At 47.3% G+C, this 24793-nt stretch overlaps 1 protein-coding gene across 1 annotated transcript in view; it reads right to left on the bottom strand.

The window, feature by feature from the left end:
* Window positions 1–16549, bottom strand: part of LOC146335396 (uncharacterized) — a 32802-nt gene extending 16253 nt beyond the window's left edge. Inside the window, exons 1-5 of the mRNA XM_084822340.1 lie at window positions 16475–16549; window positions 15155–15188; window positions 9551–9728; window positions 4548–4651; window positions 311–482 (exon numbers count right to left, since the gene is read on the bottom strand). Of these exons, the coding sequence (XP_084678466.1) occupies window positions 311–482; window positions 4548–4651; window positions 9551–9728; window positions 15155–15188; window positions 16475–16495 (509 nt within the window). The 5' untranslated portion in view covers window positions 16496–16549. The remainder of the gene's footprint in view (window positions 1–310; window positions 483–4547; window positions 4652–9550; window positions 9729–15154; window positions 15189–16474) is intronic.
* Window positions 16550–24793: the final 8244 nt, after the last annotated feature.

Below are 24793 nucleotides of genomic sequence, written 5' to 3'. Positions count from 1 at the left end.
ACCTGCATTGTGGTCAGTACAAACTAGGGGCTGGCCTGCCAAGACAGTTGATGCTGTTGCAGCACGAAGACCCCCCAAACCCTCAGAAAAAAAAAGAAAGCAGCTGGGCTACAAGCCCTGCCAATGGGGAGCCCTACCTGGGAGAAACAGTTGAGGATTTCTCCCCTCGCCCCCCGGAAAAATTCAGTAAAATTGTCTCCCAAATTTCTCTGCCCACAAGTCAGGTGGAGAATGTCAAGAGGCCATTTGCGCACAGCTCTAGCACAAACTCTCTCACACGTCACGAGTATCGCCAAAAAGATTTCCTCACACTGAAAACGTTTGTCCCGTCTGCAGGGCAGGAATCCCATCCAGGGTTCTTGCATTGATTGCAATGGGATTATCACAGATCTCATTAGGGTATTCTATCCGTAGATTGGAAGAGAGTTCATAGTCTCCATTTCCTGAGGGGTTGTCCCGATCAAACCAACGTGTTGTGCACCCTAAAGAAGAGAGAGAGAGAGAGAGAAATCAAGGCAAGACTCACATCCATGTTGGCTTCCAGTTTGGCGAACAGCCGGCCCAGCTCACCGTCCTGCCATTAAGGTCTAAAACACTGGCAGGAAGTAGTAGAGAGAGAACCTTCTAAGTGGTGGCCCCTGACTATGGAATTCCCTCCCAAGAAATATACAGCTGGCTCCATCTGTTGTTTTTAAGAGGGTTTAAAAAACGTATTTGTTTTCTTTGGTTTTTAACTGAAACATTCTTATATGTGCTGTTTTTCACTGAGATAATGCTGCTTTTATTGTTTATTTCAAAGATTTAAAGGTGGCATACAAAAAAAATTAAAACTACAGAACACAGTGAAACAATGATGAAAACAATAATAAAAACAAATGTTAAAATCAAAATAGCACCATATACACAAGAGCATCCAATAAAGCCAATTACAAATTACAAAGCCAATTATAATAAAGCCTATTCCAAAATAGCACCATATACACAAGAGCATCCAATAAAGCCAATTACGGGCCAAGGTAAATAGGCCTGTAATAATAGGGCCTGGTGAACATCAATTGGAACAGAGTTCCACAAGTGCAAGGCTGTGACTGAGTAGGTCCCGTCTCTCATCCCAGCCAGCCCAATTGCTTTTATAGGCAGGGCCTCCGATCTTGATCTCAGAGTGTTTGCTCTGGCTTGTTTTAACTGGTTCATGCTTAACATTTCTCTAGAACTGATTTATGATTGCATAAATGTGTTAATTGATACGGAGGTCTATGTTTTATACCGTTAAGTTGGCTTGGGAAGTCTGCAGTCTTGACAGGGGGCTAAGCCATACATTAAACACGCAAATTAATAGGGATGATGCTCTCAATGGGCTCTCCTCTCTGAGAGGGCCCATCTCCTCCTTGACAGTGTCACCTCCAGCACTCAGTTGCCCTCTCCCTGCCCCCTTCTTCTGGGCTTGAAGAGAGCCTTGCAGGCCCTGGCCCAATATTGTCATGATGAACATCTGCAAATGAATTATCAGAAGACAACGGTCATGGTCTTTGCCAAAAGACCGAGGACATACAGTTGGATTGTTAACGGCCGTAAGATTGAGCAGGCAAAAATCTTTAAATACCTGGGTGTTGTTTTCCAAGCCAATGGCAGCTGGAAGGCACACGCAGAATATGCCACCCAGACAGCCCAAAGAAGTTCTACTGCTATTTTAAATTTCTTCCATACAAGAGGAGGTCACTATGTACTGGCAGCAGTAAAGCTATTTGTGGCCAAATCTTTAGCCCAATTCTTGTACGGCACACACCTTGGCCCTTATCCCAGTTTTGCCCCTGTGAAAGCAGTACAATCAACATTTCTGAGGGCTATTCTCCAGGTGCCCCGCGGTGTTTCCAATGCTGCTTTGAGAGTACCAGAGAGTTGGCCTTCAGAAGGCTGAAACTAGGGCCTGGCTTGCCATTTTTAACTTTTGGTTAAAGTTATTTTTTTCTCCAGCAGGCGTAGCTCTATTAATCTTTCAGGATGTACCTTCTCAATCTTTCTGGACTAAAGTTTTATCTCAAAAGCTTTTGTCTTATGGACTCTCCCCTAGTTATTTGATTTCTCTGGGGTATGAGAAGGCCAGAGCAACGCTCAGGCAATGCCTAAAAAAGGTAAAGGTGTCCCCAGCCAGTTGTGTCCGACTCTAGGGTGCGGTGCTCATCCCCGTTTCTAAGCCGAAGAGCCAGCGCTGTCCGAAGACGCTTCCGTGGTCATGTGGCCGGCATGACTGAACACCGAGGTGCACGGAACGCTGTTACCTTTCCCGCCGAAGCGGTACCTATTTATCTACTTGCAGTTTCTTGCTTTTGAACTGCTAGGTTGGCAGGAGCTGGGAATGAAGACAGGAGCTCACTCCGTCACGCAGCACTCGGGTCTCAAACTGCTGTCTTGCTGACTTTCCGGTCTGCAATTCAGCGTCTAACCACTAAGCCACCGCGGCCCATCAGGCAATGCCTAGCAGATATTGAATATCAAGTTGACGAGTTTAACTTCAAATTCCACTTTAATTGATACTGCACTTCGACTTCACAAACCAGCAGATTACTTCTATTCACTCTCAGTCCAGAAGAACCGCAGAGCTTTTACATGGGCACGTCTCAATTCCCTCCCTCAGCTGTCTTGGAGGGCAGATTCTGCCCTCCAAGACAGCTGAGTAAAACTCCCTATTACGAACGGAAGTGTCCCTGTAACTCAGGAGAGATTGAAACAGTGACCCATATTCATTGTACTGTCTTTTTTATTGTGACATTCGTAAAACTTTTATCGATCCCATTTTATCTAAACTGCCAGAACGCTCGTATGCATTTTATGTCCTTTTATTTCTCTCTGATAAAAAAGCATCCATTATTGCTGCCAATTTTTTTGCAGCAGCAAGCAAAATCCGTCAAGAATTTAGTCAATTCACTCAGTGTATATATATCTTTGAAATGTCTAGAACTTTTCTGAAATGTCTAGAACTTTTGTAATTTTTTGGTTTCATACATATATAGTCTTATTTCCTGTTATTGGTCAACGTGTTTTATGTTGATTACTGTGCTATTTTGGTCATTCGACCATAATAAAGAGTGATTATGATTATGATTCCTGCACATGCTCAGAAAAGTAGCAAGATAGGGAGTGGTCACCATTTTAGGCAGTTACCAAAATGCAGTGTGGAGAAAGCAAGCTTTCTCCTCTCTGTAAGACCCTGAACCCTTGAGGCAGGGCTGTTTAACTAGCTGTTCCTGTGTGTTGCTGCATCCTGGTCCGTTTTGGGAAGATTGCTGCAGAGCTGGCGTGAACTGAGTAGAGACTGTTTTCTTTCTTTGGCCAGCAGAAAAATCGAGCTTCAGAGAGAAGTTTCACTTATATTTTTGTTGTGAACTCAAGCCAAACGACAGAACTTTGGGAGGGCTGTGCTCTGTTTTATTGTTTTGGTGATAAGTGAATTGTTATGCATGCAAAATTATTAAAGGTAAAAGGTGTCCCCAACCAGTCGTGTCCGACAGTCTAGGGTGTGGTGCTCATCTCCATTTCAAAGCCAAAGAGCCAGCGCTGTCCGAAGACGCTTCCATGGTCATGTGGCCAGCATGACTGAACACTGAGGTGCACGGAACGCTGTTACTTTTCCTGCTGAAGTGGTACCTATTTATCTACTGGCAATTTCTTGCTTTCAAACTGCTAGGTTGGCAGGAGCTGGGACTGAAGACAGAGCTCACTCCGTCATGCGGCACTCGGGTCTCGAACTGCTGTCCTGCCGATCTTCCGGTCTGCAGTTCAGCGTCTTATGTGCATTATTATTGTTTTTAATTATGAAATTAAAATGATATATTCTAATTGTGCCTGTACAAGGCCTTTGCTGTGAAATAATGCAAATAAAATTACGACAACATTTGATTTACCGTGCAGTAAATGCAACCTTTTACTCCATCGTTACAGGGGATATTTCCATGAACTAGCATTTCTGCTGTGAGGAAGCCTTCTTCTTCTTTTTCCGGCACTCAACCACAATGTTTTGTCACTAGGAAAATGTGATTCTGCCCCCAGCCAACCAATTCACTTTTTGCTGAACAGAACCCAGTTATGCAAATGTCACAAGCGCCAAGAAGCTCATGCCTGCGTGATGAGCAGCTCTCTCGCCCACATCGCTCTTCTGCAAATGTTTACACAGAATGTTTTAAACCAGCGGTGGGGAACACGTGGCCTTTCCGCTGTTGTTGAACTGCAAATCCCATCAGCCCCAGCTCAGCCTAGCCAATGTGCGTGATGATGGAAGTTGTAGGCCAGCAACATCCGGAGGCCACAAATTGTTCACCCCTGTTCCAAACAATATATATATATATATATATATATATATATATATATATTCTTGCTCTCAAGCTATAAAGACTACTGCCTTGAACTTCTGAGCAGTTGGTGTAGTGGTGTTACACAGGCATATGTGCCTCTAAGCTCTGAGCAGTTGGCGTGGTAGCGTTCGGCAGGCATAGCTTACGCGGGAGTGGTACCTTCTCCTGTCTCACCACAAGATGTCCTGGTAGGCTCACCTGAGCAGAATTCCGGAGGGCAGATAAAACGGACTCTGTAATCCCGGCAGGAAATTCCGTACTGGTCTCGGTTGACACAAGCAAATCCTTCAGCAGGGTTAAACCTAGAACAACAACAGAGGGAGAGAGAAGCAACTTGACTGAACAAACAGTGACTGAGAAAGGGAGGCAGGGCAAAAGAGGAGCAGTTATAGAGAGAGAGAGCGTCATTGGTATAGTGTAGCCAGGTCTCACAGGGTTGCAGCACTGGCACTTTTTGATAAGGAGGGGTGCTGATGTCATCTGCCGCCCCCCCCCCCCGAATTCCCTGTTCCCTCTGAGCTTAGGTGCAATCCTCACAGTAGCTGGAGGGAAATGAATTTTCCCAGCACCAACGTATTGCTCCCTGTTGCAATGCAAAGTGGGCGCAGTTGCACGTCATGCTAAAGCACCCTGGGAAAAAGACATGGGGGGTGGGGGCCTTGTCCTGCTCGGTGGCTTGCTGTCAGAGGTGTTTCTGAGCACAAGGAGTGGGATGTTAGTTCCGATTCTGAAGGAGAACTGCCAGACATGGGGGAAGTATTTTCCCAGGCTGTTCCAGACATGACTAGGCAGACTCCTCAGGTTTCAAAGGTCCAGCTGGCAGGGGAGGAGGGTCCCTCTTCACCCCCACCTGTGAGAGACAGCGAACAGGGGGAGGCGGAGTTTGGGGAATCTGAATTAATAGATGCCAGGCGCAGAGCAAAAAGAGAGATGCCCGGGGCTGAACTTGGTCTACCCGATTGGCCTTGCGTGAAAGGCGGCACTCAGAAGCCTCACGAGAGAGAGAGACCTCCCCCAACCCTTAAGTCAGACTAGTGAGACCGCCTCCCTTTTCAAATGGCGGGCAACTTTCATAACTCCCTTTTGAACCCCCTGAAGGCATTTCCTTGCAGACTGAGAGTCACTGAGAATTTGCATCTGTGTGACCCTGTGAAGTAATAGATTAAAAGCTGTAGACTGAAGCCTCTTCACTCTCTCTGTGTGTACCAGCGTTAGTAGTTAAGTGGGGGCAAAAGGAATCCTGACAGTTGTCATGGCTTGTTTCTCCCACAGTCCCTCCCAGTCCTATAGCCCTCTGCTGGCACGTATCCCAGGGGACTTTGTAGCAGAAATCCTCATTTCCTCTGTCCCTATATCAACACCTTTTCTGCAGTTGCTCCGTTGAGGTTGCCGCCTGGTGAGGGAAACTCCTCCCCGCAGCCCCCGCTGCATCAGATCACACAAAAGAAATAATTTCCCAAGCACTTATAAACTTGGGGAAGTTTTACAAACTTTATTTTTATTTTTCCTCACATGAAATTTCCACCAATTTTCCCTCTGTTCTACTTCTCTGCCACGAATTTAGCATAACATTTGTATTCTCATTCAGTGTTCTGTAACCTTTATGTACTTCTGACAGCTAGCAATGGAGAAACCTGGCCGGCAAGAATGGCGAAAATCCCTGCTGCTCCTCGCGATCTCACTAGTGCTGCTGCCCTTCTCCCTCATCCCTTGTCAGTCTCAGGATGGATTTTTTGTTCTAGTAATCATGAAGAAGAGACACCAGAGAGTGCCCCAAATGCATTCACAAGGTTTTTATTCTTAAAAAGATTTCACTGCTGTGCATGCGCACAGGAGCAATGACTGCTGCTAGGAATTTTGTGCAAATTTCCCCTGTGTTTTACTTCTCTGCCATGAGATTTGTGCAAATTTCCCCTCCATTCTCCTCCTCAGGATGGGTTTTTTCTTCTTCTAGTAATCATGAAGAAAGGACACCAGAGAGTGTCCCAAACACATTTACAAGTTTTGTTTTATTTTTTATTTTCACTCCTGTGCATGTCTGCAGGAGCGAATGACCGCTGCTAGGAATTCTGTGCAAATTTCCCCTGCATTTTACGGCTCTGCCATGAGATTCGCACAAATTTCCCCTCCATTCTACTGCTCTGCCATGAATTTTGCGTTATTTTTGCGACCCCTCTCACTGCTCTGTCACCCTGTACATCTGACAGCTAGCAACGGAGCTAGTGACTGCAGGAGAAAAGGCAGGATGACATTTACAAGGACATTGACATAATGAAGTTTTGTTTCATGCAGGAAGCCTACTTCAGTGTAACATGAAGTAGTTTTTATTTTAAAAAGGTGTTTGCTAGCAAGGGAAGCACCAAGGTGGAGAATATTGACAAGGGGGTGGGGAGTCAAGAGAAAGTGCTGCAGGAGAGAGGCGGCTTTGGGGTGAGCGTGCTGCCTTCAGTATAACGTCAAACAAATAAAAGGATGTTCGCTAGCAAGCTCCAATTGTCCCTCCCCCTGCCTGCCAGGCTCGCTACCACTCTCATGAATGTGAGCAGGGAGGGGCTCTTGCTCCGGCGGCACCTCTGAACAGCACGCGGGTTCCTCTCCCATGGTTTCTATCTCTTCCTCAGAATCAGAACTGCTTTGGGGCTGTATGGGCTCCGATCCAACCCTGACACCCAGCCTGTGACCATGTTCCAGTGTTCATAAGGGCTCAGAAACAGATTTCCTTTTTGCAATGTGATGTGTGTGGGTGTGGGAGTTTCCCTTGCTAGTGAACACCTTTTTTAAAAAGGCTGCTTCACATTACACTGAAGTAAGTTTCGTGCTTGAAATGAAACACCTCCATTGCTAGCTGTCACATGTAAATGAATGTTACAGAGCAGTGAGTGGGATCACAAAAACTACGCAAATTTCATGGCAGAGCAGAAGAATGGAGGGGGAATTTGTGCAAAGTTCCTAGCAGCGGATGTTCAGGACAGATGGAAGTTTCTTGATATGGATCAACACAGCAACGTGAATTTTCGGACTCTCCTTGGGCATGGGACTATAATAGGGATGTCAGAGAATTCTGCCACGGATCCCAGTGAGGCCGAATGCCAGTGCATTTGGCCCCCCGAAATCTGTGGCGGAATGAAGCCCCCTGCCCCCCCACCCCGCGAAAGGCATGCGAAACGGAGCACTTACCTGCTGCCGTTTGCGCTGCTTTGCGAATGACAGCTGCATCTGCGGCCGCCATTTGCTTCTTCATTATAACGGTGATAGGCTACGTAAATACTTACGTAGCCTATCACAGCTAACACAGGGACACCATTTGTGTCCCTGCGGAGGCCGTGATAGGGTATGCAAGTATTTACATAGCCTATCACGGAAAAAAAGGGAACGCAAATGGCATAGTGGCCGCCATTTGCGCCCCTGTCTTTGGCCGTAATAGGCTATGTAAATATTTACGTAGCCTATCATGGCGAAAAAAAGGGAACACAAATGGCGGCCGCCATAGCCACCACCATTTGCGTTCGCTGCTTTGTTTTTTGCTGTGATAGGCTACGTAAATATTTACGTAGCCCATCACAGCAAAATACAGGGACACAAATGGCGGTGGGTATGGTGGCCGCCATTTGTGTCCCTGTGCAGGCTGCCCAGCGGCCGGATGTCCGGAGCGGAGCTGGCCAGGGAGAATTTCAGGGGGAGGGATGGAGCACCTCCCCCCCACCATGAATGTCACCCTTCGAAAAGGTAAGTAAGTGACTTTCGTACATCCCTAGACTATAGAGACTGTCATGATGAATGCCTGCCCTTCAGAGTTTACCACCACACCACTGGATAAGCATGCATTGTATTGTCACCAATGAAAGCTTCCCTTGAAATGCAAGCAGCAGCTTTGGGGCTGGGACAGCGCCGCTCAGACTTCCCCGCGGCTATTATTTTCATAAGAAGAAGAAGAAGAAGTTTTATTTCTTCACAGCTATGATTTGCGTACTCTCGGAAGCAATACTTTAAATGATTCAGGCACACTATGGGGGAAAAACAAGGAATATTGTACATGCTGACTCACGTAGGAGTCACTGATAATACCAAAGTGTGTAAATCTTTATCTATTTATTTCATTTCTATACCGCCCAATAGCCGAAGCTCTCCTTGTTGGCTGGAGGGTGTTAGGATGGTGCATTGGTGCCTCTCCACTATGCCAGAAGAGGGGAGAGTTGTGTGTGTGTGTGTATGGAGGGGGGCTCAGCCATGGTGAAGCCCCAGCTGCATCTGCATAGGGAGGAAGCTACCACCAGGAGTTCTCCTGCTGGCAGTAACAGGCAGAACGACCCGAAATGGTGGATCCAAAGCCACCAGATCCAAAGCCTCTGTGTTCCCCCCAGATAGACCTTATCTAGGCCCATCAGCTACTTTAGCCCTGGAGCTGGTGTAATGATTTCCCCCAAATATACTAAGAACGTGAAAAGAGCCCTGCTGAATCAGGTCAAGGGTCCATCTAGTTCAGCATTCTGTTCATACAGTGGCCAACCAGCTGCCCACGGGAAACCCACAAGCAGGACATGAGTGCAACAGCACCCTCCCACCCATGTTCCCCAGCAACTGGTGTGCATAGGCCTACTGCCTGTGAAAGTTGAGGTAGCACATAGCCATCAGGACTAGTCGCCACTGATAGCCTTCTCCTCCAGGAATTTGTCTAACCCCCTTTGAAAGCCATCCAAACTGGTGGCCATCACTACATCTTGAGGAAGTTATTCCATGGTTTGACTCTGCGCTGTCTGAAGACGTCCTTCCTTGTGTCTGTCCTGAATCTCCCACCAATCAGCTTCATGGGATGCCCCCATTGGGTTCTAGAATTATGGGAGAGGGAGGTCTCCCTATCCACATTCTCCACACCATACGTAATTCTGTACACCTCTGTCATGTCACTCCTTACTCACCTGTTTTCCAAGCTACTGCTGTCAGTGGGTGGGGGGAAATGAAAATTCAAGAATCCTGCATGCTCAAACACTGGGCAAGACCAGCCCTGTCTTCCACCTTGGCCAGTGTAAACCAGCAGGACTGGGGATGAGGGAGGAGATCTGCTTCATCATTCCCTGCCCCCAGCACCACTCAGGATTGCCCTGTTGCTGTGTATTCTTGCCCCTTACTTGGAAACATAGACAAAGAGTAATATGAGAATCCAGTCACCATCGATTCTCTGAAACTGCCCCAACATGACTCACGGATTAAAGGTCTGTCCCGTGTCAGATGCTGGGATCCCATCCAGGGTCTGCGCTTCAATGCCGACGGGGTGAAGGCAAATCTCATCGGGGTATTCCTTCCTCAAGTCAACAGTTGTTTCATAGTCTCCCACCCCTGAAGGGTCATCCCGGTCGAACCAACGTGTGAGGCAAGCGGAAACTGAGGAGAGACAGAGAGACAGAGAGAAACCAACCGTGACACTTTGCCCCAGAGACAAAGGAGAAGGGGAAGTTTTTGAGTGGAAGGGAATATAAAAAAAGGTCTAACACAATGCATCTGTTAGTGCAAACGTGAACAGAAAACCTACTTTTGCATGTCAAATGTCAAGAAAGCGACCTTTCGTGTTTCAAATTCGAAGTTTCATTGTAGGTTCGGGGTTTTCTGGTTTGTAGGAAAATATGAGTGGGGGTTAACCAAAACAATCTGCCGGGCAGATTTCAGACTTGCAGGACTTTCTTTTTTATATATACGAGGAACCTGAAATCCACCAACTGGAGCTAGGTGCAAAATAGTGGCTCAGACGGGGAGATATATGCTAAGAATTAAGGAAGAGGGTGCCCCTAAGCACATACTTAGCACAGGGATTTGTGATCAGTACCAACATCAAGCACCAGAAAAACATCCTTTCACACAAAAACCCACTCCTGGTTTTCTTCCAAGCACTCTTTTTCAGCAGCTGTGTGTGTGTGTGTGTGTGTGTGTGTGACACACACACACACACACACAGAGATTTAGTTGCTGGTATTATTAGACAACTGGTCTGCTGCTGGAGCAAATTCTATTGGGTTGGGTTAACTGTGTTCTTAATCTGATGTCATGATTGTTTGAATTAAGTTTATTTTAATCTTGGTTTTATTACTGTTCACTGGCTTGGCTTGAGTACTGTGTGTGTGTGTGTGTGTGTGTGTGTGTACAGGTGGAATACAATCAAATAAAGAAGTAATTAATAAAATGCTGAGTTAGTTGTGCCAATGGTCTGATGTGGTATAAGTTAGCTTCCCATGTTCATGATTTAGGGTGCAATCCTCTGCATGTTTAGACAGAAAAAGCCCTACAACTCCCATCATTCCGAAGCCAGCATGGCAAGCTGGGGAATGCTGTAGGCCTTTCCTCTGTCTAGGCATGCAGAGGATTGCACCCTAAATGTGCTAAGGGCCTAACTAGACATGGAGTTAATTCCATGCATGCAGTTGATGTGTGTCTTTTGTTATGTAAATAGAAGCCATGAAGGAGCCTGAGCAGGATTGGGACCACAGGGGCTGGGGTGGGAGAGTTTAACACACACACATACCAGTCCCAATGAAACTGGCCACCTCAAGCGGTTATTTGCACTGGCACCAAATAACAGCTTGGGGGAGGATTTCTGTTGGGACCATGGTGATGGGTCAAATTCTCCCTGCCCCAAGCTGTGTGGTCCTGATGCTGCCCAGACTCCTCTGCACCTGAACTTTGCATAACAAAATTTGTCCATGTGAATTGCATTCATGAAATAAATGTCACATCTGCTCTATTTATTTAATTTATTTATTGCATTTATATCCCACCTTTTTTTCCTCTTGCAAGGAACCCAGGGCGGCTTACATTTTTTTTTAATTTATTAAATTTCTTAATCGCCCATCTGGCCGGTCACCCGGCCACTCTGGGCAATGTACGATAGCACAATTCAAAACAGTAAAATTATACAGGGCGGTTCAAAAAGATGGACCCGATTTGAAATCGCTATACCTCTGCAACCATGAACCGCCCATGAATGAAACTCTTACCGCTTGAAAGGGTGGGGCATGGAGTTTCAAATGATCACTGCTGGATGCCTCTCTCAGCGCACAAACAGCCCCTGGCCTCAGTCATTCGCAAGATGGCGACCCCGCAACGCAAGGCGTTTTGCGTTCTGCAGTTCGGCAAGACTGAAGCCGCAATTGCGGTGCAGCGTGCGTTTCAACGTTTTGGCATTGATCCGCCAATGCCAAAGAGCATTCGTCGTTGGTACCGACAATTTGAGGAAACAGGCTATTTATGTAAGGGGAAGAGTGCAGGGCGACCACGCCCTTCAGAGGAAACTTCAGAGGCAAACGTGAGAAGAATTCAAGAGAGTTTTCAGCGTGGCCCACACAAGTCCACTCGTCGTGCCAGCCGAGAACTTGCGATCTCTCATACGACTGTCTGGCGTGTGTTAAGGCGATGATTAATCATGAGGCCATACCGGTTGCAAGTTCTTGGCTGGCATGACGGGTGGACTTGTGTGGGCTACTAGGGATGTATGAAACTCACCTTTTCACGGAATTTTTCATGGTGGGGGGTGGCACTCCATCCCTCCCCCTGGAATCCTCGATGGCGGGGAGGCGATCCGGTCCTCTCCCCCAAAATCCTCGATGGCCGGCTCCACTCTATGGCCAGGCTGCGGAGCAGCCGTCCGCAGCCGGATTTCCGGCCGTGGACAGGCTGCTGTGGACGCAAATGGCGGCTGCCGTAGCAGCCGCCATTTGCATCCAGCCAGGCAGCCGTGATAGGCTATGTAAGAATTTACGTAGCCTATCACGGCTAACCCCCCCCCAAAAAAAACCCAGCGTATGCAAATGGCGGCGGCTACGGCGGCCGCCATTTGCGTTCCCTAATTTTTGCCTTTTTATCCTACGTAAATATTTATGTAGGCAATTACGGCGAAAAAAAGGGAACTGCAAATAGCGAAGTGGGCGCTATTTGCATTTCTTTTCTTTCGCTGTAAAAGCCTACGTAAATATTTATGTAGGATAAAACGGCAGGAAAAAAGGAACGCAAATAGCGCCCACTACGCTATTTGCGTTCCCCTTTTTTTCGCCGTAATAGCCTACGTAAATATTTACGTAGGATAAAAAGGCGAAAATTAGGGAACGCAAATGGCGGCGGCCGAAGCCACCGCCATTTGCGTACGCTGTTTTTTTGGGGGGGCGGGTAGCCATGATAGGCTACGTAAATTCTTACATAGCCTATCACGGTGGCCTGGCTGGATGCAAATGGCGGCCGCTATTTGCGTACGCTGTTTTTTTTGGGGGGGTAGCTGTGATAGGCTACGTAAATTCTTACATAGCCTATCACAGCTGCAAAGACGCCAATGGCGGCCGCAGCAGCCTGGCCGCGGCCAGCCAGGAGACCAGCCGCCACTGCCGGAGCTGCTGCCGGCGGAACCGCTGCCGCCGCTTCCGCCACATCTGCCCCAAGTAAGTGCCGTCCCGGGGGATTCTGCGGGGGGGGGCAGGGCAGGAGGCGTTCTGCCACAGATTCCAGGGGGCCAGATTCTAAAGATTCTGGCCTCACTGGAATCCGTGGTGGAATTCTCTGCCATCCCTACAGGCTACGCTGAAAACTCTCTTGAATTCTTCTCATGTTTTCCTGTGAAGTGTGTGGTCACCCTGTGCTCTTCCCCTTACATAAATTAGGGATGTCAGAGAATTCCGCCACGGATCTCGGTGAGGCCGAATGCCAGTGCATTCGGCCCCCGAACTCCGTGGCGGAACGGCCTGCCACCCCCCCATCACCCCACGGATCCCCCCTGGGACGAGACTCACCTGGGGCGGATCTTCTGGGCGGAGGCGGCTCTGGTGGCAGCTCCAGCGGCGGCTTCGGTGGCTATGGCCACCACCATTTGCGTTCCTTCTTTTTACCGTCTTAATCTACGTAAATATTTACGTAGACTATGACGGCGAAAAGAAGGGAACGCAAATAGCGTAGCGGGCGCTATTTGCATCCCCTTTTGATTCGCCGTTTTAGCCTACGTAAAGATTTACGTAGGCTAAAACGGTGAATGAAAAAGGGACGCAAATAGCAGTGAATGAAAAAGGGATGCAATAACGGTGAATGAAAAAGGGACGCCGCCATTTGTGTATGCGGTTGGGGTTTGTTTTGTTTTGTTTTGTTACCCAGAGCCCTCCACGGCCAGAAATCCGGCTGCGGACGGCTCTGGCCTGGCCGGGCCAGGCCTGGCCGGCTGCTCTGCGGAGCTGCCACGGAGCACAGCCGGCCATTCGAGGATTCCGGGGGGAGGAACAGAGCGCCTCCCCCCCCGGGCAGGATTCCGGGGGGAGGGACAGAACGCCTCCCCCCCACCATCAACATAATCCGCGAAAGGTAAGTCACTTTCGTACATCCCTAACATAAATAGCCTGTAGGGAAATAGGGAAAACACAGGAGTGTTACAGATGGAAGACAGTGTCATCGGGACCCCTTGTAAAATTCCATGAATGCGGCAGAGTAATGGCACAAGAAAAACCTTTTCTGGAAGCTCCAAAAGCCCCCCCCCCCGTATTTGAATTGTGTAGGGCAGTTATGTGCTTGATTCTGGTGTGCATACAAGTAGACTCCAGCCCATGGAAGAGTCTGCTGCAATAAATGCGTTGGGAACTTGGGGCCAAACAAGGTATGTCATAGCCAGCCCAGGCACAAGCTCTCTTGCCACCTTGATCCATTGGTCTTTACAGTGCTGTGAGGCTCTGTTGTTCCTTGCTGGCCATTAACTGCTTTTTGTAATGCCTTGCCTGGTACAGAGATCTGGAGATCTCAAATGCCTGCCCACAATTTTGTGCATATTTGATTGGTCCTAATAAAGATATTGCCTGACTGAAGATTTGGGGTTTTTTTTCCTAGTGGAAGATCACAACTTACTTTGTTTTATGTTTGGCAGTAGTTATAAAAAGCAAAGAAGGGGACATTATAACTCCCATGGTTTTAATAAGGCAGCATTGCTGCTGTTGTTTTCCTGATTAACCATGAGAGCTAGGAACATGTTTAATGTTCATGGTTTTAATTGTTCTTAGTCTTTACATTTACTCTACGTTCAGCATCTAAGGTCCTCCTCTGTGTGCCTCCTCCGAGGGAAGCTCGGAAGGCAGCAACAAGGGAGAAGGTCTTCTTGGTGGTGGCCCCCAATTATGGAATTATCTCCCCGATGAGGTCTGCTTGGCACCAACATTGTTATCTTTTCGGCACCAGGTTCGGACCGATCTCTTTTTCCAGGCATTTGGCAGCACATGATGAGTTTTAATCGGTCCTGGATGTGTCTTTAGTTATGACTGACTGTTCAAAGCTGTTTTTAGTTATATGTTGTTTGTGTATATTGTCTGTGTGCTTTTATGTAAATCGCTTTTAAACTTTGTATATTGTATTTTAATGTTTTAGGTTTTGTAAACTGCCGAGACAGCTTTGGCTATTAATAATAATAATAGTCTTGTTTTAAGCAGTATTTTGGAGGAGTATTGTACTTTTCAGATATTTTTGTATGTGAGCCACCTTGGGAGGATTTACCTTCAAAGGCTGGGAATAAATGTATTAAATAGTAAATACATAAATATTCCACTTACACATTGAAAGAACACCATTTGGGGTGAAGAGTGAAGCTTCCTCCAGTTTTAATTCTGTGGGGTCACAGCTATCAGAGCTTTAGGGAGACTTCTTTAGAGGCTCCAGGGAACTATTATGATAATCTAGAAATTTGAAAAAAATAAGGATACACCAAGATGGAAGTTTTCACCCGGGCATTTATCAGCAGGTGGTGCTAACTTGGACCAGTTATCCTGATCACCGATTACAGAGAGAAGGCAGATATGTCCACTTACCACAAGCTGGAAGAGCCAGGACAGTCACAAGAAGCTAAGGAGATGAAAGCAGGGAGAAGAGAGCTTAGATTTCATGAAGGAGATGGACATTTTCCCCAATACCAGTTAGAAATGAACAGCTTCGGATTTTGTGCTAAAGCAGCTGCTGGACCCAGAGCACTAGAAGATCACTGCTCAAAGTGGTGCCTTGCAGTGCCATCTATCCATGTCTACGCAGAACTAAGCCCCACCAATGGATAGATTGCACTGCAAGGCCCTTTCAGCAGTGACCTCCCAGAGTTCCCATGTAAGCGGGTATAGGATTGCAGACTTAGAGCATTTCTACATGAGGCTTTTGTTGCTCACTTGTGAATAGTCATTAACAGAGGTTTATGGGTCCTTTACATGACGTTGTCAACCTCCAGGGCGTCTCCCACACTTTCTGACCTTTATCCCAGGTTGAAAAAGATCGGGAATAATGCAGTAATAAATGGCATTCCGCTTTTAAAGGCTGTGTGAAATTGCATAGTTCCACTATAACACAGCGCCATCTAGTGGCTGTATAATGAAACATGTAGAACTTGCAGACAAAGGAAGTCCCGGAAAAAAGCCTGTGTCAGCCCATGTAAGGAGCTGATCTTAATTCCGCAAAGAATCTGGAAGCAGAAACTCCGGTAAGTTGCGGGATAAAAAGTAGGGCTGTGTGTGGACCCTGTGATCTGACCCGGAGGCCACTTCATGGCTTCCGAAGCAGGCCCGATTTGGCTTGGGCTGATTCGCCCCCCCCCTATTCACTTTGGCCTACAAGGCTGGATTCGGACATCCAAATCCTGCTCCCCCCCCCCCAGATGCCACCCAACCACCAGTTCCTTACCTGGGCCCTTGTTTCATGGGGGGGCACCACCACTGGGGGAGCCGCTGCCAGCTCCTAGGCCCCCTGGATGCGTGCCAGCAGCTGTCTTCTTGTTCCAGGGGAAGGGGGGAACCATTTTCTGGATTTCCGGAAATACAGGGAGTTGCCATTTTAAAAATGACTCCCCCCCCTCCAGCTGCCGGCACATGTCCAGAGGACCCAGGTAAGGAGCTGGAGGCTGGGTGGCGGCGTGGCGGCTTGGCTTCCGGATTGCTCTGAAGCACACTGAAGTGCTTCGGAGCAATCCACTTCACTTTGGGCCACTTCGGGTCCCCTCCACTTCTCCTCGGAGGCGGCCTGAAGCTGCCTGAAGTGCCCACTTCAGCCTGGAGCGTGGGCTTTGGGCCGAAGCGGTGCACAGCTCTAATAAAAAGCCTGATGTGGAGATATTCTTACTCCTAGCCAAGCAAGGGACTGAGGATGCTCACCAAACTCTGAAGCCCCATCATTCTTCCTTGCTCACCCGAGCTCCTCTCGGTGTGCTTCTGAAGCTTTCAAGATCCGAGCTGAGAAAGAGCATCAAGGTTTTATAGACCTTGGGACTGCACCATCCCAGTGCAAACCAGCTATCGCTTGGTCTATCCTGTTCAGCAAAACAACGCTACCTGTCAGTCACAGAAAATGATGGATCTATTTCTCTATTTTACTTTAGGCATTTTTTTGGGTGGGGGTTAGATGACTGCACCAGGGAGGACATAAAGTATATCTGCATCTGTTGATAGATCTCTGAGCAATTCAGCAAGGAGTTCTGACTCACCATTTCTAAACAATAGCCAGCAGCGTAATGAGCCCCGCTCCTTCCAAATCATACTGCTGGAATGAAAACAGCTTTAGGTACCCAGGACTGGGTTTGTAGGTGGAAGGACTCTGACCTCTTCTCCGTTTTGTCACTCAAAACAAATTCCTGGGCTCATAATTCTTTAATTCTAAGTTATGTCCATGGCACCAGGCTTCAGTTTGGAGACTGCAGGGTTCTAGTAAAAACAACAACAACATGCAATTCCTGCAAGGATGAAGTTTGCTCACCCCTGGATTACAGCATACAAAATACCTTGTTACTGTTTCAGATCTGGGGAGCAAGGCCTCTGTGCATCATTCACTATTGAGTTGGGATGCTTGAGGATTCCAGTATTTGCAAATCCCCATACAAAAGGACCTGATCCACACCTCTCAGATAAATGTGCCGATCGGGACATTGCTGTCTGTGAGATTTCACACTCGCCGAATATGGTGACGCTGTTTACAGCATTTTAAACATATCTTTGAATATGTGTGTTGAGAGAGAAATCCAGCTTAAGGGCAAAAGCACGCAAAAGAGAAATGCACCAGAAATGGTCAGCTTCACTCATCCCTGCGATGTAGGCCTTTGCTTGTAATACAAATTCACTAATAATTTGGCCAATGGAGTCGCAAAAGCATAGACTGCAGGCTAGGAAGGGGCTAAGACTGGAATACATGTCAGGCAGCTGTATTTAGGACCAGCCCTACTGTTAGGGAGATTGAGACCACTGGCTCAACAGCAGGTTTGGTCTGTCATGAAAGGCAGCAAATGGCTAGTTATTTAATTTGATGTTATTGTTATTTTGTGGGGGTGCCAGGAGAGGTGTTGGTGGGATTTTCTGTTTCATGTGCCGAAATAACTTGGCTGGCCTTGGATACTATGCACCTTGACTTGGTTGGGGCACCATTTGCTGCCTGGCCTCAGGTCACAAAATGGCTTGAATGTATTCCAGGAACGCCAGAGATTTGGCAAAGCACCATGTGGTGTTAAGAACCATCCTTTGCCACGTCTACTCCCCACTCAAGTTGGGAAATGGGCAGGTAGCTTTTTGCATCCTCAGGTCCATCTCTTTCTGGCTTGCTGCTGGACAGCTGGATATCCTTCCATCCAAATACAGTGAGCTTTCCAGATCCATTTCCATGGGATTGGTGCTGTGTAGGGCAGGGGTGGGGAACTTGGCCTGCAAAATGTTTTGGCCTACAGTTTCCATTATGGCTCACCGCTGACCATGCTGTCTTGGGCTCAAGGGAGTTGTGGGCCAAAACATCTTGAGGGCCAACAAAGTGCCCATCCCTGGTGTAGGGGAACTCATATGGAGTCTTAGAATAGTCAGGAGTGGGACCACCATTCAAATCTTCAGACAAAAGTAGGTAGTAACTAGTAACCAAACAGGGAAATCGGTTGAGGTTGTGCGTGGCACAGCCTTCCCCAATCTGGTACCCTCTAAATGTTTTGGACTACATCTCCCAGCATTCTTGACCATGGACATGCTAGCTGTGGCTGATAGGTGCTGAAGTCTCAAACATCGAGAGGGTACTTGGTTGGGGAAAATTGGAACAGGGTGTGAAGGAGAGATGACTAAATCAGGACCATCTGCACTACACCCTCCATGGTACTGGAGGACAGCAAGTTGCACACATTTAAGAACATATGAACATCAGAGGAGCCCTGCTGGATCAGACCAAGCATCCATCTAGTCCAGCATTCTGTTCACACAGTGGCCAAACAACTGTTGATGGGAAACCCACAGGCAAGACATGGGTGTATGTGCTCCCACCCATATTCCCCAGCAACTGGTGTACATAGGCTCATTTGCCTCTTATACTGGAGGTAGGACATAGCCATCAAGACAAGACTAGTAGCCATTAATAGCCTTCTCCTCCAGGAATTTGTCCAACCCCCCTTTAAAGCCATCCAAATTGGTGGCCATCACCATGTCTTGAGGTAGCAAATTCCATAGTTTGACTGTGCGCTGTGTGAAGAAGCATCAGCTTCATGGGATGACCCCGGGTTCTAGCATTAGGAGAGAGAAAAATGTCTCCCTATCCACATTCGCCACACCATGTATAATTCTGTACACCTCTATCATGTCTCCCCTTACCCTCTTTTTTTTTTTTTTCCCAAACTAAACAATCCCAGTTGTTGTAAGATTCCTTCATAGGGGAGATGCTCCAGCCCTTTGATCTTTTTAGTTGCCCTTTTCCGTACTTTTTCCAGCTCTACAATATCATATTTCGAGGTGTGGTGATCAGAACTGTACCACAGAACTCTAGGTGTGGTCACACCAGAGATTTGTATAGGGGCAGTAAGATATTGGCAGTTTTATTCTCCATCCCTTTCCTAATTATCATAGAATCATACATAATTTCATTTTCAACATGTCCCATCCTTTTACACAATCACATTACAGCCCTGAGGAACCCCTTTTTCTGCAATCAAAAATATGGGCCCAATCTAATGTTCTGCATATTGTCAAAGCAATTTTATTATGATTTATGAAATTTATATCCCGTCTTTCCACTAAAACTAGTTGTCAAGGTGGTTAGCTATAAAAATACAAATAAAATAAAATAATTATTTTTTATTTAAGAGCCTGTGTGGTGTAGTGGCTAGAGTGCTGGGCTGGGAGTTGGGAGATCCGGGTTCTAGTCCTCACTTGGCTGTGAAGCTTACTGGGTGACTTTGGGCTAGTCACAGACTCTCGGCCCAACCTACCTCACAACGTTGTTGTTGTGAGGATAAAATGGAGGAGGAGGCCCATGTACGCCACCTTGGGTTCCTTAAGGAGGAAAAAAGGTGGGATATAAATGTACATATTGTGTGTGTGTGTGTGTGTGTGTGTGTGTGTGTGTAAAACAGAAACATGTATTAAACACAATTAAAAACATGCCAATTAAAACACATCAATAAGAAAGAAAGAAAGAAAGAAAGAAAGAAAGAAAGAAAGAAAGAAAGCAAGCAAGCAAGCAAGCAAGCAAGCTGTGCCCACTGGATTAAAGCCTATTTCAGCAAATAGACCAGCTTAAAAGCCAAAACAACAACAACCTCTTGTCTTAATAAAAAATATCTTTGGCTGCCAGCCAGACAAAGGACAACACAGATAGAACTAGCCTGGTCTCCCTTGGAAGGCAGTTCAAGGGGCTGGGAGCAGATACCAAGAAGGCCCTGTCTTGCATTCCCACCCATCATGCTGTAGTAAAAATGTAACCTAAAAGCCATTGTATGTGTCTTGACCAGCACGTAGTATTGTAAGAGCTGCGCATGCCTGGAATGAGCAGACAGTAACCCTAAGATAAGGTTGCCAAGCAAACTGCTAGCAACCAATCAAAGTGACACGCTGGCTGAGGAATGCAAGCTAAGGTGATAAAACTGTAACGCGGGGGTTGCCCAGGGTCGACTCTGCTTTTGAGCGTGAGCTCCTCTGTCGAACTGTTTGCAAACAATAAAATCGAGCTGGACCCAGCCTGCAGTTGACTCTCCTCTTTGGGGCAAATTGGACCAGCCTCCAGGGGGCGAAACTAGCATTTTGCGCAACAATGCCTCTGCTAGTGGTAGGACAGAGAGAAGGGCTTCTTCTGAGGATTTTGAAACCCAGGGAGGCTTCTGCGGGAAAATTACAGAACTGTTTCCTGCCCCACTGCCAGAGCACAGTAACCCTTTTGGATGGCATATTTGCACCCCAAATCATTAAGTCTAGTAGGCCAGGATGTGTGAGCGTGTGTGCATATGCGCGTATGTACACGTGCACGTTTGCTGGTTTGTTGCCAATCCTGTTCAGTTGTGCAATGCTGACATGTCGTCATCCTAGTCTAACAGGATTAGGCCACTGGAGTGTCAGTGTATGCATTCTCGACCCAGCAAGATTGGAATCCCCCTTTATCTCCCTTTCTCCATCAGCTCTCTGAATCCCCACAAGACTGTGCCTCACTGTCCTTTTCTGCCTTCCTTTGTTTCCCATAGAAACCCCTTTTCTATTTTGAGCATCAGAATGAGGAAATGGGTCCAAAAAGGGGAAAAAAACAAACTTCCTTGACACTCGGTGTTGGGAAACCCTCCTGCCAGCCTTGACGTGAGGAGTGAGCGAGGAAACGGCTCCTCGGGTTTGCAGCTCTGCTCACACACTCTCCCCTCTTCTCCTCACAGGCATGGCAGAAGATGAGGGGGGTGTGTGTGAACCTGACGGCAGTTTCGTTATTCCTGCAACATGAACCCGTAGCTTAGCATTACATCCAAATTGCCCTCAAGACTCAGAAACTCTTCCTCTCCGTGTCGGAGGGTTAGGGTCATGTTGTTGGTGTAGGTGTGTAGTTGTGCGCTTAGAAAACAAACACCCACACACTCGTTTGATTTACCAATTTATTTAAAATACCTATCTCTCACCTTGCTTTCCCATCTCTGGGATATCCAAGGTGGCTACTGGAAAACAATTAGAAACCAGTAATGCAAATTAGAAAAGCAAAGAGCAAAGAGCCAGTGTGGTGTAGTGGCTAGAGTGTTGGACTGGAGTCAGGAGATCCCAGGAGATCCTTTTAATTTGGTAGTAGTAGGAGTCATCCATCAGGATGCACCCAGAGACTGGTTGTCCGAATAAGCCCACGTGTTTAAGGAAACGGAAGGTGAAAGTGGTAGGAAGAATATGGAACAGGAGTGGCTGCTTCGTTTCCTAGGGTCTTAGGGTGTAGTGGTGACAGTGCTGGACTGGGAGCTGGGAGATCCGGGTTCTAGTCCCCCCTCAGCCATGGAAGCTCACTGGGTGACATTGGGCCAGTCACAGACTCTCAGCCCAACCTACCTCACAGGGTTGTTGTTGTGAGGCCAAAATGGAGAGGAGGAGGAGGATTATGTACGCCGCCTCAGGTTCCTTAAGGAGGAAAAAAGGCAGGATATAAATGTAATCACTCAATCACTCAATCAATCAACAGAGGCAGCAGAAATAAAATGAGTAAAGCCACAGGTAACATATATTTCAAAAGTCAGGAAACCAAAATAAAATAGTTACGTAAAGATTCACAAGCCCAGGAACACAGTTCGAAAACAATTGGGCAATCGAGTTAGATCTGGTGTGTATGCCTTAATATTAGGGCTGCAACTTTTAACGCAGGGGTACACAACCTGTGGCCCAAGGCCTTTACTGTGGCCCCGCATGGGTGAACTGGGCCCTGTCAATTTACTCCTCCCTGCGCCAATTTCCCTCCTGCCTGTACTCTACACTCTTTTCCACAGAGATTCTCATACCGATCACTCTTCCTGCAGCTGCAGCAGCAAAGAAAGAGCATCTTTATCAGGAATGTTGGTGTGTGCATATGTGTGCGCGTGTGCGTGCAGTCTCCCCTCCCCAAACCCAGCATCACATGTGGCCCTCAGGGCTGAAAAGGTTGTGCTTGTTGTTGTTCAGTCGTTCAGTCGTGTCCGACTCTTCGTGACCCCATGGACCATAGCACGCCAGGCCTTCCTGTCCTGCGCTCTTTCCCGGAGCGGAAAAGGTTGTGCACTCCTGCTTTAATTAACTAATTAATTAACAGAGCAATCCTATGCATATTTAGAAAGAAAAAAATGCTGGGAGTTGTAGGACTCTTCTTGTCAGGGTGGACACTGAGCCCATAGAATCCCAGAGTAGTTCTGATTCTGAGGAAGAGCAGCCGCTCCTGGGAGAGGAGTGCTCTCATCCTTCCCAGGGCCAACAGCTGACGGAGATTCCTTCCACTGTCATTCCTAGCATAGATAGCGGTCCTGGGAGTGAGAAAGCGCGGGAAGAGGGCTTGCTGGATGTGCGACGCTGACGCAGGGAGCGGCGCCAAATGGAGGGCGCGGAAAGGAGGCATAGTGCCCGGTTGGCGTGCAAACAACAGTTGCGCCCAGAGGATCCAAGGGAAAAGGGGAGGGACTCTCCCTAGCCCATAAGTTCAGGGTCTGCCAGTGATTCTCCTTCAAACGGGGACCAACTGTTCCAACTTAGGGCATAGGCACTCTGCTGCTCATATCTAGTTGCTAACGGTAGAGTTGTTAAGTTGTAAAAGAGGAATAAAGCTTTGAAAAGAATCCCTTTGTCTGTGTCTGGACTTGGCTACTGGATTAGACTGAGAGAGGCCTCCAAGGAGCCCTTGACGCTTCTCTGTCTAAACATGCACGGGATTGTGCCCTAAACGTTTTTTATTGACCAAAATGATGCTCCTGATGAATCAGGTAGCAGAGTAACGCTCCTCCTGTTTTAATACATGCATTTATAAAAGCTGCAGAAGGTAAGGGCTATCTCAAAAGAGACATCTTTCCCTCTTGCAAAAGTGGGAATGCTTCTACCACAGTGATGCCTGCTACCACCTATCTACGCATGCAGAATATATCAATAAAGAAAGCATGCCACATACTTCTGTTGGTTGTTTTGACCCATGTGCAAATTTGATAGGATGGAACGTAGGACGAGGCACAGGTCAGGCTCTTTGTCCATTTCGCTCAGCATTATCTGCTCTGCCTGGCAGGGGCTCTCCAAGGTCTCAGACAGGGAAACATCTCTCCCATCACCTGACCCTTTTAATGGGAGCAGATGCAAAGGATTGAACCTGGGACCTCCTAAGCTATGGCCTTCCCCAAGATTTCATTAATCAGCCAACTCATACCATGAGCCGATGGAGGTTTCTTTAATTGGGCAATCTTTATTTAGGTTCAAAAGAGCCATTCTGTGTTTTTGAGCTCAGACTCCACCTCTGCCTTGTAGTTGGGTTCTTCGGGGAAACTGCTTTTCTTTTAGTCTCACCAATTTTCCTTCTGGAAAATGGGTGTTTCGTGGCCAGCCATGCTCACCATGGCAGTCATTTTTTGAATATTCTCTGAAAATTGTAGGGATGTATGGATTGTATAAAATCAGTTCCACCTGTGTTTTGTGGATTGTTACGCCCCTTTCATTCCATCATCCACCCATTGAAGGAATCAGGTTTTTCTGTTTCCGAATTTGGGCAAATTCGCATTTGTGCAAAAGCGTAGTTGCGCACAGTTGCGCATGCGAAAATGCACCAATTCCCCCCAAATGTGCATTTTCACTCTTTAGCCTATGGGGGAAACGTACGCTTTTGGCTGGGTGTTTTAAAAAATTTTGTGTATTTTTCTATGATGAAGTTTGTGCAAAAACTGGGAAAGTTAGAAAACTAGTCTGCAAGTCTGTGGAATCCACCCAACAGGGGGAAAGTCGGTTGGAATCTGCAGGTCGGATTCATGAAAATCTGAACTCATTTGATTCTGTTGCAGATTTCTCCAACAACATCCCTAGAAATTCCATTGCAGAGTTCTCTGACATCTCATTGACCCCAAAAGGTTGGGGATCCCTGCTCTAGGATGACCGGGAGCCATCACAAAATACCTTCTCTTGACTCATCCCAGCCAGCCAGCCAGTCCAGAATGATTCCATGGCCAATGGTATCCAAAGCCACTGATAACTCCAGCAGGACAAACATGGACACACACTCTCTGTCCAGTTCGCAGCTTTGTTCATCTATGAAGGAAACCAATATTACTTCAAACCCAAAGCCTGTTCAAACCTAAAGCTGGGCCCAGACTGTTTTGTTGGTTCCAAGGGATGCGGGGTGGGATGGAGGGTGGGAAATGGCCCCTGCAGATTGTTATAATCTTTGGGGGTTGGCTAAAACAAGATAATTTGAATCACAGAAGCATATAATTATTTAAGACAAGGTGCCAGGGGCAGGGTTGTCCTTTGAAATGAAAGAAGAAGCTTTGCCCTCACTTTAAGCAGCAACGGAGCTGCAGCTCAAGCAGCCCAGTGGTTTTTTCTATTAGGTGGCCCAAGGGAAATGAGACATTCTTGGCCCCAGGCATGGTTTAAAGGCACAGGAGGCAGCCACCTTGCTGAAACGAAGCAGGTCTGGGACTGGACAGTGCTTGGAGGGGAGACCACCTCGGAAGTTCGGAACCCCATGTAGCCACCTTGAGTTCCATGATGGAAGAAAGGTGGGATAAA

This window comes from Heloderma suspectum, chromosome 15 (assembly GCF_057233095.1).
Source record: "Heloderma suspectum isolate Gila_16-S chromosome 15, 16-S_ref, whole genome shotgun sequence".
NCBI lineage: Eukaryota > Metazoa > Chordata > Lepidosauria > Squamata > Helodermatidae > Heloderma > Heloderma suspectum.
The sequence above is the reverse complement of the archived record's forward strand: the minus strand, read 5'-3'. Positions and strand labels throughout refer to the sequence as shown.